This window comes from Oryzias latipes, chromosome 8 (assembly GCF_053564925.1).
Source record: "Oryzias latipes strain Hd-rR chromosome 8, Olatipes_Hd-rR_3.1".
Classification (NCBI taxonomy): Eukaryota; Metazoa; Chordata; class Actinopteri; order Beloniformes; family Adrianichthyidae; genus Oryzias; species Oryzias latipes.
In genome coordinates this window covers 4,358,162-4,375,300 of record NC_136244.1, presented here as the reverse complement: position 1 = coordinate 4,375,300, position 17,139 = coordinate 4,358,162, and the positions used below count along the sequence as shown (strand labels likewise).

Here is a 17,139-nt window from a genome sequence, read left to right as displayed (position 1 = left end):
GCAAAATGTTCAGCCAGTGCGGGGTCAATGGGTCTCCTGTTGCCAGGCACCAACGCTAGGTAGTGGCAGTTCGCTACGGGGTTCTGGTTCCAGTTGTCTTCCTGCGAGTCACTTTGCCACGTGTGCTCCTCTTCCTCATCAGTGCTCTTCTCGTCTCCTGTGAGACAGTGGAGATCACTTGGAGCATCCGATAAAGATGCATGCATAAAACTGAACGGGGGCCAAGGAGGAGCATTTTCAACAAGAAGAAGGGGGGGTGGGGGGGTGACACGGAAAACAGGGCTCTCTCAAAAAAAAAAAAAAAAACACGTGACAACCGGGGTGCAGCACAAAACAGAACCGGTTCTTTGGTGTGACGTCCGCTCTCTCCTCACCATTGCACTTTGTTCATCATGCAAGACGGCGGCCTCACGGCGACCGGGAGGAAACGAACGGGTGACGGGGTGCTGGAGGGGGGGGCAAACACACGGCTAAGGCTAAAGCTGGACTCTTTCATGGAGCTGCCCGTCTCACACGGATGAATAGATGATCCAATGATATTGTTTAATGTCAGTCAAATAATTGACAGCTATGTTTGCTAGTTTAAGCTTCGATTTCTGGGACATTTTTTGTCTGAATATGTATTTTATCCGTACTTTTTTGTTCAAATAAAAATGTTTTTCTCTCATGTTCTAACTACATTTAGATCATTTTCGGAAAAAATAAAATCCAACAAAATTTGAACCCATCTAAATATTAGACAGGAGTTGTTTAACCAATCAGCTTCTTTTTTGTCAACTTTTTAAATGTGTTTTTAACCAAAGATTTGTTTTTCTTTCTGGAGTGGAGGAAATAGGTATTTGACCCCTTACTGACTTTGACCTAAAAAGATGGTGGGTTCATTGGAGCAGTGAGCGATAGAAAATCACACAGACAATCAAGAAATTATTTGCATTTAATTGAAGTTATTTACCCCCCCCCACCCCCCCCATTGGCAACACAGAGGTCAGATGTTTCTTCTTGTTGATGAGCAGGTTTCTGCACATATCAGGAAGTATTTGGGTCCATTCTTCTTTAAAAACTACTTCTATATCACTCAGATTTGGTGGCTGTTGCTTAGCAACATCCGCTCTCTCCATAGGTTTTCCATAGGATTGACTGGCTGGACCGCTCCATGACCTTGATATGCTTCTTCTTCAGCCGTTCCCTGGTTGTCTTGGCTGTATGTTTTGGGGGTCATTATCTTGTTGGAAGACTCATCCACCACCCATTTTAAGCCTCTAGATGGAGGCAAGGATTTGATGGTACATGGCTCCGCCCATCCTTCCGTCCACACGGTGAAGTAGCCCTGTGCAGATCCCTCCCCCTCCCCTAAAGCATGATGCTCCCACCTCCATGCTTGACGGTTGGGATGGTGTTTTTATCATCTGCAGCATTTTTCTTCTTCCAAATATGACGGGTTGAGTTGATGCCAAAGAGCTCCATGTTGGTCTCATCTGACCACAGCACCTTCTCCCAATCTCTCTCTAAATCATGAAGGTGTTCAATGGTAAACCTCAGTCTGGCCTGCACATGTGCCGTCTTTGTAAGCTCTGCAACATGTTAAACCACTGTGGTGTAAAGTATTAACAATGGTTGCCTTGGTGACTGTGGCTCAGCTGCTGTTGTTTCAGGCCGGTTTCTCTCTGATCTCATGATAATGGAAACCCCACCAGGCATCTGACATCTGGTTTGGAGTCCCTGACCTTTAGGTGGACTGATGGTCACGTTGCACCAACAGTTGTCATGGTAACCCCCAGCTTCTTGCTGATGGTTTTGTAGTCCAGTCCAGTCTTGTGCAGGTCTACAATCTTCTCCCTTGAATCCACTGAAAGCTCTTCAGTCCTTCCCTGTTGGAGAGTTTGGAGTCTGACTGATGGACTGATTGTGTGGACAGGTGTCTTTTCTACAGGTGATCAGTTCAAACAGGTGTCTTCCATTCAGGTGACAGGTTGATTAAGAGAGTCTAAAGGGTCTGTGTGAACCAGAACTCTTGATGTTTACTAGGGGGATCAAATATGTATTTACCTCCATGAAAGACAAATAAATGTATTTAAATGACTTAAAGTCGATTTCTTGATTTCTCCATCTCTAACTGTATAACATCACAGTTGTCAACCACATGCTTGTCATATTTTTCCTTCATGCATGTAAAAACATTAAAGACATTTCAGGAGTGTGTATGTTTTTTTATGCTATTGAAGCTTTTTCTTGTCTAGAGGTGATGTTGGTTTTGTGGACTTGAGCAGCATCTATATTGAGCTACTGAGCAGTTTTTCCTAAATGTCACAGCTTTGCTGGTTTATAGAGCTCAGATGTTGTTGTTTTGTTTTTTCAGCTGAGGAAGAGGAGACACTGAGGGAAACATAAATCCACAAACAGCTGAGGCATGCTGGATCCACTGGGAAAGGAAGAAACAGGAACGAAATGCCTTGCAATGATGCTTTAATGGAACTTTGAAAGATATCCTAGAGTGAACCATTCATTTCTACTGCAGAACTGTCTCAAACGTCAGGTAGTACAAACTGGTTTTGTTAGTTAAACATGCAATATACTGTTGAACAGAAACAAAAAGCCTGCTATGGAGGCTTTCAAACTGGAAAGCTCAGCTGTCACAACCGTATAGGCTTAGCAGGATCTTACAAAATAAAAGCTTTGTGGTTCACCGGAGCACAAACGGTCAAGCTAACGGAGCCACGTCACACAAACGCTGTGACTTTGACCAACCTACGGCAAGAGCGCTGAACCTGCTGAAGCACACGAGAAAACAAAACGTCACCAAGTGCTAGCTAGTTAGGGCTGTCCCACACGAGACTGTGGGGCTGGAAAAATGTATCCAGAAAGTTTGAGGACTCAGATGGGGTTCAGATAAAACCAGTGAGCTTCATTTGCTCCCAATCAAAATAAAAACAAAGAATAAAAAAAAGGCCTCATGTCCATGATCAAAACACTAGTCACACTTAGATGAAAGTCTCCAGTAATTTGGTCAAATTTACCAAAATCTAAAACCAGTGTTTGACAGTAATGATGCTTTTATAGCAGGAGGGTCAGCCCTGAACCTTAGTAAAGCTGTAGCTGTGTTTCTGACGAGGCTTTATTTTGAAACTTTCTGAGAAGAATGCCTCATGTGCAGAGAGGAAGGACCAGAAAACAAACCAAAACAACAAAGCAAATATAAAAAGAAAAGGACATGTGTTTGGTAAAAACAGTGGGATAAATACACAAATGAGTCCATTTCCTTCCGTCAGAGTTTTCCTTTCAGTTTAAAGGCTCGGTCGCCGTGGACCAATCAGTCAGTACCCCGCTGGGAAGGGGGCGGGGCCTGGGGGTTTGCAGTGTTACTTGGTGGAAAAACGGTAGTATCTATAGTCCGTTACGGTTTTAGCAATACACTCAACTCATAACCATGACTGGAACAGTAAGAAAGACAGAGGCTTCATTGAAAAACCGCTACTGTCATTTTTTTTCCTCCTTCTCCTTCATTTTTTTTATTTTTATCTGCTCCTCTACTCTGTTGCTGTCCTCTTTGTCTGCTAAGACGTCTAACCCAAGTGGAGAGGAAACAAACGGGGGCGGGGGGAGGGTTGCAGGGAAAAGGTGCATTCCAGGGAGAACGGGAAGGACTTATACGTTACCTTCCAGGAAACTATCAGTCTTATCGCAAACGGTGGAGAAGTACGGAGGCTGGAAGTCGCCGGGGTCCTCCGCCTCCTGGTTCCGTGTGTGCTGACCGGGCTCCTGTGGACCTTCCACGTGTTCTGCTACAAGCTTCCCGCCGAGCAAATAGTGACGCTCATCCAGACTGGGGTAGGGATCTTCTGTGTGGCTCAGAGGCATCAGGTCCACGGCGCCGCCCAGCAGGTCCTCGGGGCGGGCGGCGGCGGCGGATGGCAGTGTGAGCTCTTTGATGAGGGAGGGGTCTTTGGCCTCCTCTGGAAGCTGCTCCTCGTTCTCCAGGGAGAAGATGCCGGGGCTCTTCCCGCAGCTCTCGGCCATGGAGTGGGCGTTGGAATTGGATGTGGTGCAGTCGAAGCCGTAAGACGCCACAGAGTTGGCAGACTGAGGCGTGGTCCCGCCGCCGTCCTCCTCCCCCTCTCCGGCTGCCGTGTTTCCGGCCTCCTCCTCCAGCGCTGGCAGGCCGCAGGTGGGGCTGGGGCTTTCGAACTCAACCCCGGCATCCATCTTAATGGGGGTCTCTGGGTCGTTGATCTGGATCTCCCCCTCTGTGTCGCTGGCCTCGTCGCCTGAGGTGGAGGGAGAAGATGGGTCGGATGCTGGAGCAGTGGGGGGTCCCGTTCCCGGGACTTCGTCGGCAGGGAGCGTCTCGGCCTCCTCTTCCTCTCCGTCCCCCTTCTCCATGTGAATGCCCAGGTCCTGATCCACGTCCGGCTGGAGCGAAGCAGGAACGGGGGTCTGCTGTTTGTCAGAGCGCGACTCCACCCCGGAGCTGCTGTCGTAGTCCTGGAGCTCCTCCGGAGTGCTGGTCTCACTGCTGCTGTGGGCCGCCAGAGCGCCCCCACTCAGGGTGCTGGACTGGGACACGCCCACAGCCGGAGCAACCAGGAGGTCAGGGGCCTCTTCTGGAGCCACGCCCATCAGCAGGCTGTATTCGGGGGGTTGGCTCCCAGGTTGATGCTCTGTCTGAGGAGCAAAAGACGGGGCGCCGCTGTCTAAGCAGGCCTGGGCGGGAGACTGGGTGGGGGTCTCGGACTCAGCGGCACCATGGTCTGACATGGGGCTGGGGGAGGAGACGGAGAGCAGCGAGGCAGGCTGGCTCCACGTGTCGGAGAAAGGGTTGGTCTGACTCCAACTAGAGATCGGGGGGGCACAGGGCGGGAGACCAGCGAGGTTGATGTTGTCTGAACGCTCCTCCTCATTGAAGCCGTCTTCATCCATGTTCCCGCCGCTCTCCACCAGCCCTTCACTGTGCATCTCCACATCTTCATCCTCCTCCTCCTCATTCTGGTCCCGCTCCTTGAACAGGCCGTGTTGCTCCTCTACCTGCTCTGAGCTCATGTCCATGTCGTCCACCCGTTCATCCTCTTCATCCTCGTCCTCTTCTTCCTCGTTTGCTAAGGTTTCCACGTTGGGAGAGCCCATGAGGTTGCCGTCTCCCTCTGACCCTCTGAGGCTGGAGTCCACTAAGGCGTCTGAGCTCTGGGTGCCCTCCAGTATGGCGGTGTGCAGGGTGCTGCTGAGGTCGGACACGCCCGGCTGTCGACTGCTCGTGCAGCTGCTCACATCCTCAGAGTCCATCCCAGACAGCAAGTCGTCTCCATGCCAACCGGCGGAGCCGCCAAACACAGAGGAGCGGACCTGGAACTCATCAGAGGGCTGAGATGAGCTCATATCGGTGATCATAGACGAAAGCTGGTGTCCCAGTCTCCTCTGTTCATCCTCCTCCTCATCATCCTCATCCTCATCATCCTCGTTGATCTCCTCATCAGCCTTTTCCACTGCCTCCTCCTTTTCACCGGGGGAGGTCAGGTCCCCAGGAATGAAAACCCCTGGAGGAGAGGCACCCAGGAAATGTAGTTGTGCAGCAGCATCAAAAGCCCCCGGAGCCGAGAGGGGAGGGAGGAAGAGGTTTTCTTTCTCACGCTCCTCATCCTCTTCCTTACCCTTCATCTCCTGTCCTTCCTGCTCTTCATCCTCTTCTTGGCTCTGAGCCCAAGAGTCAGAGTGGACATCCACGCGCAGCAGAGGGGAGGCACTCTGTGGTTGTCTGACAGGAGAGGCGGGGCCTGGCGGAGAACAGGGCGGAGACATGACTGTTGTTCCTAAGGAAGGGAACGAGTTGTTGGTGGTCTCTTGGAACTGGAAATGGTCCATCTGAGCGGCGCTGGAGCCCAGTTCAGCAGCTGCTGATGGCTGAGGCGGTCCTACTAGAATTTCTGAAGAAGGTTCTAGAATTTGGTGTGGACCTGATTCATGCTCAGTTTCTTCCTGGGTAGGTTCTGGAGTCGGTTCTCGTAGGTATTCTAAAGTCGGTTTCTGCACCACTTCTGAAGTTGATTCTTGTAAATAATTTGGGGTTGATTCCCTTGCTGGTTCTGGAGTTGGAACCCTAACTGGTTCTGGAGTTGGTATCCTCATCGGTTCTGGAGTTGGTTCCTTCACAGGTTCTGGAGTTGGAACCCTAATTGGTTCTGGAGTTGGTATCCTCTTCGGTTCTGGAGTTGGTTCCCTCGCTGGTGCTGGAGTTGGATCCCTAATTGGTTCTGGAGTTGGTATCCTCATCGGTTCTGGAGTTGGTATCCTCATCGGTTCTGGAGTTGGTATCCTCATCGGTTCTGGAGTTGGTATCCTCTTCGGTTCTGGAGTTGGTTCCCTCGCTGGTTCCCTCGCTGGTGCTGGAGTTGGATCCCTAATTGGTTCTGGAGTTGGTATCCTCATCGGTTCTGGAGTTGGTATCTTCATCGGTTCTGGAGTTGGAACCCTCATCGGTTCAGGGGTTGGAACTCTTAAAGGTTCTGGAGTTGGTACCCTCACGGGTTCTGGAGTTGGTACCCTCACAGGTTCTGGAGTTGGTTCCCTCACAGGTTCTGGAGTTGGTTCCCTCACGGGTTCTGGAGTTGGTACCCTCACAGGTTCTGGAGTTGGTACCCTGACAGGTTGTGGTCTAGGCTCCTGCATGGGTTCTGCAGCTGGTTCCTGTAGGAGCTTTGACTTGGCTTCACACGCTGACTGTGATTCTGGGACCGGTTCCAGAGCGGCCTCAGGTGTTTCCTCCCGAGCTGCAGCTGGTACCTCCACATGAGCCTCTGCCTGAGGCTGCAGCCCTTCTGGTTCTGCAGCGACAGCTGTTGCCGTGGCGATGGCTGCAGCAGCAGCTATGGCTGCTGCCACTTCTTTTCCAGGTCCATCAGCTGCCGCGGGTTTGGGGGCCCGTTTGACAGGGGTCGGGGTGCTGCTCCCCACAGTCTTCTTGGGGCTGGTGGTCTTGGCTGCTGCTGGTTTGGTGCCGCTGTTCTTGGAGGGTGTGGCCCTGCCCTCCTGTGTTTTGGTGCGATTGGGCGTCTTTGATTCTGAAATCTTATTTGGGTTGGACTTTTTGGCCGTGGCGTCTGATTTTGAGGATGACTTGGGGGTTTCGGGCTTTGAGGACTTTGTTGAGGAGGAAGGGCGAGTCAGGGGCGAATCCGCAGGTTTTCTGGCTGCTGGAGTGGACGGTTTGGTAACGTCTAGAAAAAAACAGCACAAGGACTGGTTACATGCTGAAAAACCAAAAATGTGTGACAGGATGACTAAAAAATAGTTGTAAACAACAAATATTTTGGGTCCATTTGCATCCTCAGAAGCACAACTAAAATGACCCAGCAACCTTTTTTTTAAGGTCTCATTAATTACTCCAGGCCTGATTAAAGTGTGGGTTCAGGCGATTGAGTGGATTAGACAAATTAAGAGGGATTAAGTACGTCACTTATAAATAGCAACAATTGCTCCTGTGGGGCAACTCTAACAACAGATTTTAACAATGTTTACTGATAAAACATCTTAGATGACAGAGACACAAAAGGCAGATATGGAACTGGAGTCATCAGAAAGGATCTTCTCTGAAAGCCCCAGCAGGGATTCTTTAGTTTAGGTTTTGGGGCCAAATACTTCTCAGTGGTTTAAACTTCTTCCTGTCATAAAGGCCCCTGCTGCTGAAATGCTGCCGTTATCAGGTCGACGTACTGCTCTCTCATTTGAATTCAGCTCCGCCTTTCATTAAATCCACTCAAAAGGATCTCCTTCACAAAATCAAGGGTTTATTTCCCCCCATACCTTTCTTCGCAGGTGTTGTGTTTCTGGATGCTTGTGATACCGGAGGTTTGCCACCAGAGGGAGTGCTGGACGCTGATTTGGAAGTCGCAGGCTTGCCGGCGTTGCTAGGAGTTTTAGGGGTGGCGGGCTTTGATGAAACCATGGGGCTCTTGGGCGTGGTGGCCGACTGAGATGAGCCGGTGGTGGGCCGGGTCGGTGTACTGGTGGTGGCCCTTACAAACAAAAAAGAAAAGGGTAAGACGGTGACGCCACATCGCACATCTGTGAGACATGCATTCTAATCACATTGAATCTCTTTGTTATAGTTCTTCGAGGAGATGGAGGCAACCACTCATTACAGATCCTCTAATAAGCCTTTCTGGAGGAGATTGGTAAGTTTTTAATTCACCAACTGCACTGATCATACCCCACCATGTTGGCGGTTGTGTTGTCATGTGATCACACGCAGTAAACAATAGGCAGACCCGCAATTACTGCGTAAAACAAAGAGTCTAAAGTAGAAACTACCCAAAATTTCTACTGTTTTCTCTGAAACCGAAGGTCACGTTATTTTTTATTTTTTTTTCTTACAGAAACATCATCAGAAACTTTCAGCTTCAAATCCAAACCCACAGTCTGATCTTCAATTAAAACCCCTCAATCAGCATTACTGTCCAAACCACTGACTGTATATGAGAACTGGACCGAGTGCGTGTGACGTCACCCGCAGAACATCCCAGAATACAACCCAATGAAGTCAGCCGGTCGCCATTTTTTCACGGTATGGACGCCATGTTGGTATCAGAAATCATCAGTAAGCAATGATTGGGTGGAGTCGGTCTGAGTCATAGTTTCTGTGACAACCTTTCTGGCCAATCAGGAGTGAGCTTGTTGTTAGACCACACCCCTACGATTTTAAAGCACGCTTGGGAGAATCTGTCAATCAAACGTGTTGATTGTTCAATGTGAGACCACATACTTTTGTGGAGGCATCTGATTGGCCAGTTTATCACTTGAACTACAGAAATATATGAAAAATAAATGAGGATTATCAAGAACATGGTTATTCTGACCAATAGACTGAGTGGGTCTGTTTATTTCTCAAAAGATATCTATGGGATTTTCGGCTTCTTGGAGCCAGCAAGTACTTCCTGTTTGAAACGAAAGGGGGGTGGAGACAGTTCTCATATACAGTCAATAGTTAAAATGCATGAAATGGAGAAAAGCAGCCAACCAAGGCCCAGCCGACCCCATGAAACATGTGAGGGATGAAGCAGGGCCGTACAGAAGATGAGTCACGACAGACTCCAGAGTCATTCTAACACAAACAGCCCCCCGTTCCCCAACTACATCCACACGGGGGACCAACACTCGGGGCATCATGCATCAGCCAGCCCCTGCAGAGGTTCTGGCCTAGAAGCTGCAAAGCATGTCACATCTGAGCAAAGTCACCTACATCTAGTGGTTCTGACAAGTCTGTGGTGAGCCGTCTCCCGGGTCCATGCTGCACTCACTGCCTGTTTCTAAATAAAGACCTGAGTCAGTCCTGGCAGAAAGAGAACAGCCCACAAAGGTAGGGGGAGGGGGTGAAAACGCCTGGAACAACTTCAATTTTTAATATCAGAGGAGAACAGAAATAACCCCCAGCTGGAACACGTGGGATGTCAGAGGTAGAGGAAGCAGGGCTTCATCGTGTCTGCAGTGGAGGTGGGTCCATTCAGAGCCACAGCTGAGGTTTCCCCATTGATCCAAATCCGTCTGAATCGGCTTTGGTTGCAAAACGGAAATTGAAACTACTCAACAACGTCAGCACGGGTTTAGGAACACACCCGAGTGTGAAACCACAACTCCAGCAGCCGTGTAGACACGGATCCTGGTCAGTTTTAGACTGTAAAGGCCAGGAGAGAAGAGGAGAAACGGGAAAAAGACCGAGATGGAGAGGGGTGATGGGATATCGAAAGAGAAAAGCATTCATAATAATCGGCCTCATGAGAGAAACGAGGATAATCCAAGGAGGCAGGAGTTTGAGGGAGCTGAGAATGAACCAGGTCACTGACTAAGAACGGCATGCTGAAGATGAAGCAGAGTGGATTTCACCTAATTATTTCACTAATTATTTCTCACTTTTACTGAACATGTGGCCAAAGATTGACCTACAAAAGAAATGTGTGTAATACAGATAAATATTGTATAAGTTCAAGAGTTCGGTGATAAATGGCACCCCCATCTCGTCTCAGGGATCAAATGGCTAAAAAGAAATACCTTCAAATGAGTCTTCTTCATCCTGCGTCTGTGTCTGACGTGATTCACGGGGTCAGATTAACCTCAAAGAATTGACTGTTTGAAAAGAAAAGCCGTATTCATGATGTATTTTTCTCCACAGGCTCAGATAAAGATTATAAATTGGGGTTGAAGTTAATTTTAAACCCAACGCCCAGAAAAGCGCTGGAGCAGAAACATCAGATGACTTGGACATGAAGTTGCCACAGGCGCACGAGGCAGAACGCCGCCGTTAATCTCTCCAGCATCCCTGACAACAGATCCATTTTAATCGCCCAAAAGCCCGTCGTCAATCACTCGATTGTACACGGCTGCCTGCTGGTTCCCCAACGCGACAAGACGAGGGAGTCGTTTACATAATGAGACCAGTGAAAAGGGCCAAATGAGTAAGTAAGGGAAAGGCAGGCAAGACGGCAGACATCTTCCCTGCAGCAGCAGCCAATTATGGCAAAGGAGGAAAAAAAAAGGAGCAGAATATGAACAATGAGGCTGTTTTCATTCATTAGCACAGGAGTGGAGGCTGGCCCATTATTCAGATGAACGAGCCTCATCACAGCTTCTCTCACTAAAACGCTTCTCATGCTAGACAATTAAAGATGGAATCAGACAGAAAATAAATAAATCAACGAAAAGAGAGAAACCCTGCACACCCTTTACCCACGCCCCTCCCTCACACAAAACAATGATGGCACAAACAGCTCATACTTATAAAAGTCAATTCTGGAAATGTAAGGCTTGGTTCTGCTGTGAGGAAACAGTATTTTGGGAATCTCTTCATACCAGGAGCCAGCTTGGCCACAGGAACATCGCCACAGTGCCCACCCAGACCGGGACAGCAGTGGGGTCCACTCCACAGCCGTGAGGCTGCAAAGTCGGACCCCAACCGGCCCCACAAAGGGCGACAACCGCAGCAACGACCCCAGACAGAACCGGCAACCCCTGGCACAAAGGACCCCCAAAGGGAAACACTGGGACATAAATTGAATACGAAGTATGTATGTAGAAACATAAATGAAAAATAACAAAAAATGCACAACATAATTTAAGAGCCATGTTAAAAAGGTGGGTCTTGAACTTTTTTTTTTTCTTAAACCTGGCACAACCAAGTGGGAGAACCAAGCCCCCCCACCCCCCTAGGTTTTGGTCTTCACCTTAGGGACAAGCGCCAGAGCACCTCAGGGTCCACGACGGTTCGTATTTTAAAAGCAAGTCACATAGGTAAGAAGGCCAAAGACCATTAAAACATTTATAAACCATTGAAAGAATCTTAAAATACACCCTGAAAGTCTAAGCTTCTGAACAGGGTTCTGCGTCACACGGGGGAGTGGAGGAAGCCTCAACTGTGACAGAGGCCTCCATTCTCGACTTGTTTATCTTATTATCTTCATAAAGACCTTTATTTGTTTGGTCATGCTTATGTTGCAGCTTTCTGTGGTCAGGAGTCTGCAGTGAGCGTTGAAACGCCTCCAAATATTGCATTCCTTGGCTCATTACCGAATCCATTTGGTGAATTGCTCTGCCCTGCAGCCTGGTGCCGTCAAGCCAGCGTCCCGTCACTGAGCATGCCCAGAGCCAAGCAGAAGATTTACCACCGCACCACCCGTCACCCTCACTCTGAGCTGTGGACGACCTCACCGGCGTTGGGCCATTACATCAACCCTAATATACCATGAGTGCCGCATTCAATCCACTCCAATAAAAAAGCACCGCCCCCTAAGGGACCATCGTTAAGTTAAAGAGCGTGACTAATGTGGGAACATGGGCGGCTGAGGAACCACATTAAGGACCAAAAAACCTCAGCCTGTCATTTGATTTATGAGAAAAAACAGCTTCTGCATCATGCAGACGTCCTCACGTTCCCGCCTCACCCGAGTCTGTCTCTGCCTCCCCCTGCAGGTCTGCAGCATCCTGTTGGACCATCTGGATTTTCTGATTCCAATGACCACACATGTATCTGCAGCATTGCAAATGGTATGGATATAACTACAGCTAATACATTAAGCTGTGTAAAAGACTATATTGATTTGACTTGGATTCATGTTTTAAATTCAGTAAAAGTGTTTTTTTTTTTTATATTTCCATTCTAAACCATTTTGTTTATACAAAATGTTTAAATAGTAACATTAACTTAAAGCTTGTAACTTTCATAAATAAAATGAGAAGATGATAAATTAACTGGCAGCATTTCCATCTATACATTTTCCAAAACCCCTTATCCCTTTTTCGGTCATGGGGTTGCTGGAGCCTATCCCAGCTACTGTTGGGTGAAGCCGGGATATACTCTGAACAGGTCAGCAGTCTGTTGCAGGGCCACACACTCACACACCTAGAAACCATTTAGTGTTAAATGAACCTATGAAGCATGTTTTTGGGCTGTTGGAGGAAACCGGAGTTCCTGGATAAAACCCCCACATGTGCGAGGAAAACCTGCAAACTCCACACAGAAAGGTCCCAGCTGGGATATGAACCAGAGCCCTTTCTTGGTAAGATGAGAGCGTCAACCACTCCACCACCATGCAACTCTAAAAGAAGTTTTTTTGCCTTTAAAATATACAATAAATTACCCTAAAAGGAAACTGATTCAAGGATTTGATGAATCAAAATTGATTTTCTAAGTAAAGATTTTCAAATCCTAACTCTACAACAGTTCTCTGCTTAACAGACACAATCAGAATAGAGCATAAATAACCCTGACTATGTGGCCCTCATCTGACTCAAGAGTTTCTGTCCATAATCCAAACACAACCAGAGGTGCCCTTCTCTTACAGTTAGAGGTCATCGTGTAGTGATGGTGTGAAACTGCCTCATGTTCTACAGCAGCAGCAAACAGGACGGTGCCTGCATCCCTGCTGCTGGCTCTAAGGCCATCTTTAAAGGTCAAGAGAACCACTGAAGGCTGGGCGTGTGAGGTGCAACACTCCTCTACAACATAGCAGTAGAGTTTGGAAGGCTACACAGAAAAAAATACAAGCTCCTATGGACGTGATCTAGTCAAGTTACCAAAGGCGATTCTCAATCATTCCAATTGAAAATTCAAAAACCGGTGCAAATAAACAGTTTTACTTATTGAAATGTCGTTTTTGCTCTTAAAAATAATAATAATAATATATTTTATTTATATGGCGCCTTTCTAGACACCCAAGGTCGCCTTACAGATAGAAAACAATAAAATACAGTTAAAGAAAGACACATTAGTTAAAAACAAACAAGACACTGGAATCATAAAATTAATTAGGGTGGGTATGCTTGTCTGAAGAGGTGGGTTTTATGATTTTTAGCAAACTGCGGGAGTGAGTTCTTGTGTTAGATGGCTGTGAACGGCTTTCCGCCAACTGATTTGTCAAGAAGCCAAAAACAAAATACACATTTTCATGGTGGTACAACCAGTGTCCAGTCATACTGGTGATGGCACAACAAGCACAACAACAAGCTTGACCTGGTTAGAGCCTCTCCTGAGCAGGTACCATAAAATAAACTGATATTGTCCCTGCTGAAAAAGCAAAAGAAGGTTAAGTTGTGCCGACTAAAAACTAGTGGACAACCGAATGTTGTTGTTCACCTTCCAGCATACCCCTTTAGGGGTCACCACAGCGACTCAGCTTTCACTAATTCACACAGCTGGTTTGGCAGAGACTTTTACGCCGGATGCCCTTCCTGACACAACCCTGTGTTTATCCGGGCTGGGAACCGGCACAGGGGGACCAAGACTTGGCCCCCTTTGGGCTAACATAGCTAGGCAGAAGCACCAAGTTCATCCCACCCTCAGGGAAATGAACCCTGGTTTTCCATGCGTCAGTCCTACACCCAGCCTAGTGGACAAGTGAATGACATACGAAACGGCCAACTATAACTTTACAGGGTTTTAGATATCCCATAATACTTAAGAGCAGAAACAGTCTGACTTTGAAGGAATTTATTGACTTGCTGTTTGTACCACATTGATTTAAGTGGGTTTTGCTGTCATTTCTGTAGCTCAAACCCGTCACTGCACGTTACTTGGAAATAAGAGAAAACTCAAATAATCTTTAAAATTCTGGATAACATTTCAAGATAGCGAGGGGAAGAAGATTAAAAAACGTCATGTTTGTTTTTAGAACAGTTGTCGAGCAATTCCTACTGCTGGAAGAGGAGTAATCTAAAAAGCTCCCCTGCATAATCTCAATCCACACACACCTAATATTGTGTTGTCAGACAGACGCCTTGAAGATCTGTTTACATAAAGGCTCAAATGATGTGAGCAAGTAAGACAAAGAATTTGTGCACCACATCCATAACCAATATAGTCTGACAGGAAAAAAAGGGCTCATTGTGTTGATGATGGAGCCAGACAATGTCAGTAAGCAGTGATTGGTCCGAGTCAGTCTGAGTCAGTCTGAGTCAACCACACTCACTAATCACGAGTGAGCATGTGGGAGGGCCACACCCCTACCACTTGAAAGTGGGCTCAAGAGAGTCTGTCAATCGATCAATGTGAAAAACCGAATGATTGAGTGAAGCTGTTTATTTCTCAAAAGAAGTCTATGGGATTTTGGCTTCTAGGAAGCCAGCAGGTACTTCCTATTTGAAACGTGAGGGGGGAGGGGTAACTCAGTCCAGTTCTTATTTACAGTCAATGGTACATACACATCTATATATTAAAGAAAAAGCCACCTGGAAACGTTGTTAAGGTATTGATTTACACTGTATTTTTTTCCAGCATTTTCTCAGCATAATGGTTCGAAATACAACATCTACCTGAGATGGAAAATTTCGAGGTTTAGCAGATATCTAGTTTGTGGTGCGGACGATCTGTAATTCCATGTAATTTACGTTTGCTTCATCTCAATGTCGAAATAAAACGGATTCTATTTTTAAAAATCTTTTTAAGGTGTTCTTAAGTGAAGGTCCAGATTGCAAATCCACTAGCTGTGTTTAATGTTTTAGCAGAGCAGCAACTCTGAGGCTTATAATCTGGTTTGGTATGAACCTCTGGCTAACCAGAAGAACCATTCGTCACTTTAAATCAAATCGATGCAGTTCAGTGCATCTGCATTTACTCTGCGCTTTTATTTGCTTGGGAGCTGGAACCATCTCTGAACAGAATGGAATTAAAAGAGCCTTCAGAGGACAGCTGAGTAAACAGACAGCTGGCTGATAACCGATGGACATGAACGGCCGGGTAGGAGAAAGGGGGCCAAGTCTAATTGAAGCAGAAGTCAAAGTCCTCCGTAGAAACAACAACGAGTGCATTCACACCACACATGGTGTGCCTTGAATGTATATAGTGCTGTCAGAGGAGGTGATCATCTTTCACGAGGAACTGCTTTGGAGAATCCTTTTGTTGCATCACACATACTCTCAGTTTAGCACAAAGTGGATAATGTGGTGAGTCTTTCAGTCATATTCCGTCATCTGATGGTGGGAAATACCTTCCTTTGTTGTTTATTTAGTAGCTTAGCAGCCATTTGTGCAGAGAACACGTGTAAAAAAGAAAAACAAGTCAAAACACAGAAATAGGTCTGGTCTTGTTTTAAATCAAATACATAATTATCTGTGTATTTAGGAGTTAGTTTCTGTGTTATTAGAGATGGAGCAAATGTTACCAAACCAAATGTTACACCAATAACCGAACCGCGGAGAAACTGAATGGTTGGATCTTTACAGCATACAAAACTTTATATCTTTAATATTGTTTTATTATATCAGGCTTAGAATAAGCCAACTGAAAGGGTTTTCTTCATAGTTAATTGTTTACTGTAGTAACAAAAAAAATATATACATTTCTGACTAAGTTTTTGTTGGTCTTTGGTATCATACAAATCATGTATCAATAGAAAACAAAACCATGACCCAAAAAGGTTTTTCAGGTTTTTTCGTTGCATCCCTGTGTCTTTCTATAACTACTGGATTGATGAAGAGATTCAACCGCTGACATTTCATCAGTCTGGTAGTGGCTCTTTAGGAACTGATGCAGTAAAAACATGAAATATTGTAAGACGTATGGTTTCCATACAGTCAAAGCCAGCAGTGCAGTGGTTGCATTGGTGTTCTGTGAGAGCTCTGCTACAACACAGCATCCATTAAAAAAGCGTCGAGCTGAGGGCAAGCTTCACGTGTGGCGAGGGCAACAACGGCGTCGGGGACAAAAGGTCAGTCAGATGCCAGCCTTTCAATTTCAGGAATAAGGAGGGAATCTTCCTCTTTATGGGATTGAATTTTGTTTACTCCTCTTCTAAAAAAAAGTTGGCTCATTAGGATCCAACTTCATCTGGTTACCTCTAAAACTGTAAATTGCTGCTTTCCTCACAAAAACATAAACAACATGGAGCATCAGGCTGACAACAACACAAGTTCTCAGAACATTTACTGAAGCATTTGAGTTCGTGTGAAGCAGCTTTGGTCAAAATAGAGAATTCTTCTGTGAGGTTTTTAAATGACCAAAACCCCTTTAGGTCCAGGTCCTCGTTGGGTGAACATTGTCAGCCACTTGGAATCAGCTGGACGATGGCCGTTCAGAGCGCCTGCCACACTTCATTACCAGCATGACCTTGTGTAATTCTTTTTAATGAGATGTTTGCACATCACCCATTTCATGAGGCTGTAATCTGAGCGTAATCCCCATCATCCAGCTGCTCTGAGAGTGGAGGGGGGAGGGAATGGAAACACCTGAGCGGGCGTTCACACACTGAGAAGGAGGGACAGCTTTTCCTTCGGTCAGTGCTGAAAAGAAAACATTTCAAAGCTGATTTCCAGTCAGTTCTTTTGTTCTGTAGTCTGATGCACTGAAAGACTGAGATGTTTGCGTTCCAAGCGTCCATGCTCCGATGTTTACATCCAATGATTACAGGTTGTACCATCTTGCGTCACCCTTACAGTAGAAGATAATAGAAACTGATATCTCCTTTATGTCTACAGCAAAACCTCCAGAGCTCTGGAGTCATTGTTCTATTTATATTATATGAAAACATTAAAACGACTTTGTTTTGCTGCAGAGGACTTGGATTTGAAAAATCAACAGAATCCTTTAAAGACCGACTCCAGTCATATTTAGCTCTATTGTAAAAGCATTCCCAGTGTTCTTTTAATTACGATTATGACATTTTTAGTGAAAAT

General features: G+C 46.4%; 1 protein-coding gene and 1 long non-coding RNA gene across 3 annotated transcripts in view; one reads left to right on the top strand and one right to left on the bottom strand.

Annotated features, from left to right (window-relative positions):
* Positions 1-2,446: 2,446 nt before the first annotated feature.
* The window catches only part of prr36b (proline rich 36b), a 32,730-nt gene continuing 18,037 nt past the window's right edge, over positions 2,447-17,139 (bottom strand). For both annotated transcript variants that reach the window (XM_004071977.5, XM_011478592.4), the window contains exons 4-5: positions 7,789-8,000; positions 2,447-7,202 (exon numbers count right to left, since the gene is read on the bottom strand). In XM_004071977.5, the coding sequence (XP_004072025.2) occupies positions 3,643-7,202; positions 7,789-8,000 (3,772 nt within the window). In that variant the 3' untranslated portion in view covers positions 2,447-3,642. The remainder of the gene's footprint in view (positions 7,203-7,788; positions 8,001-17,139) is intronic.
* LOC110015522 (uncharacterized) lies at positions 7,886-8,493 on the top strand. Its single transcript, XR_002290740.2, has 3 exons — positions 7,886-8,022; positions 8,094-8,159; positions 8,361-8,493. It is a non-coding gene; the product is annotated as an uncharacterized LOC110015522 (long non-coding RNA).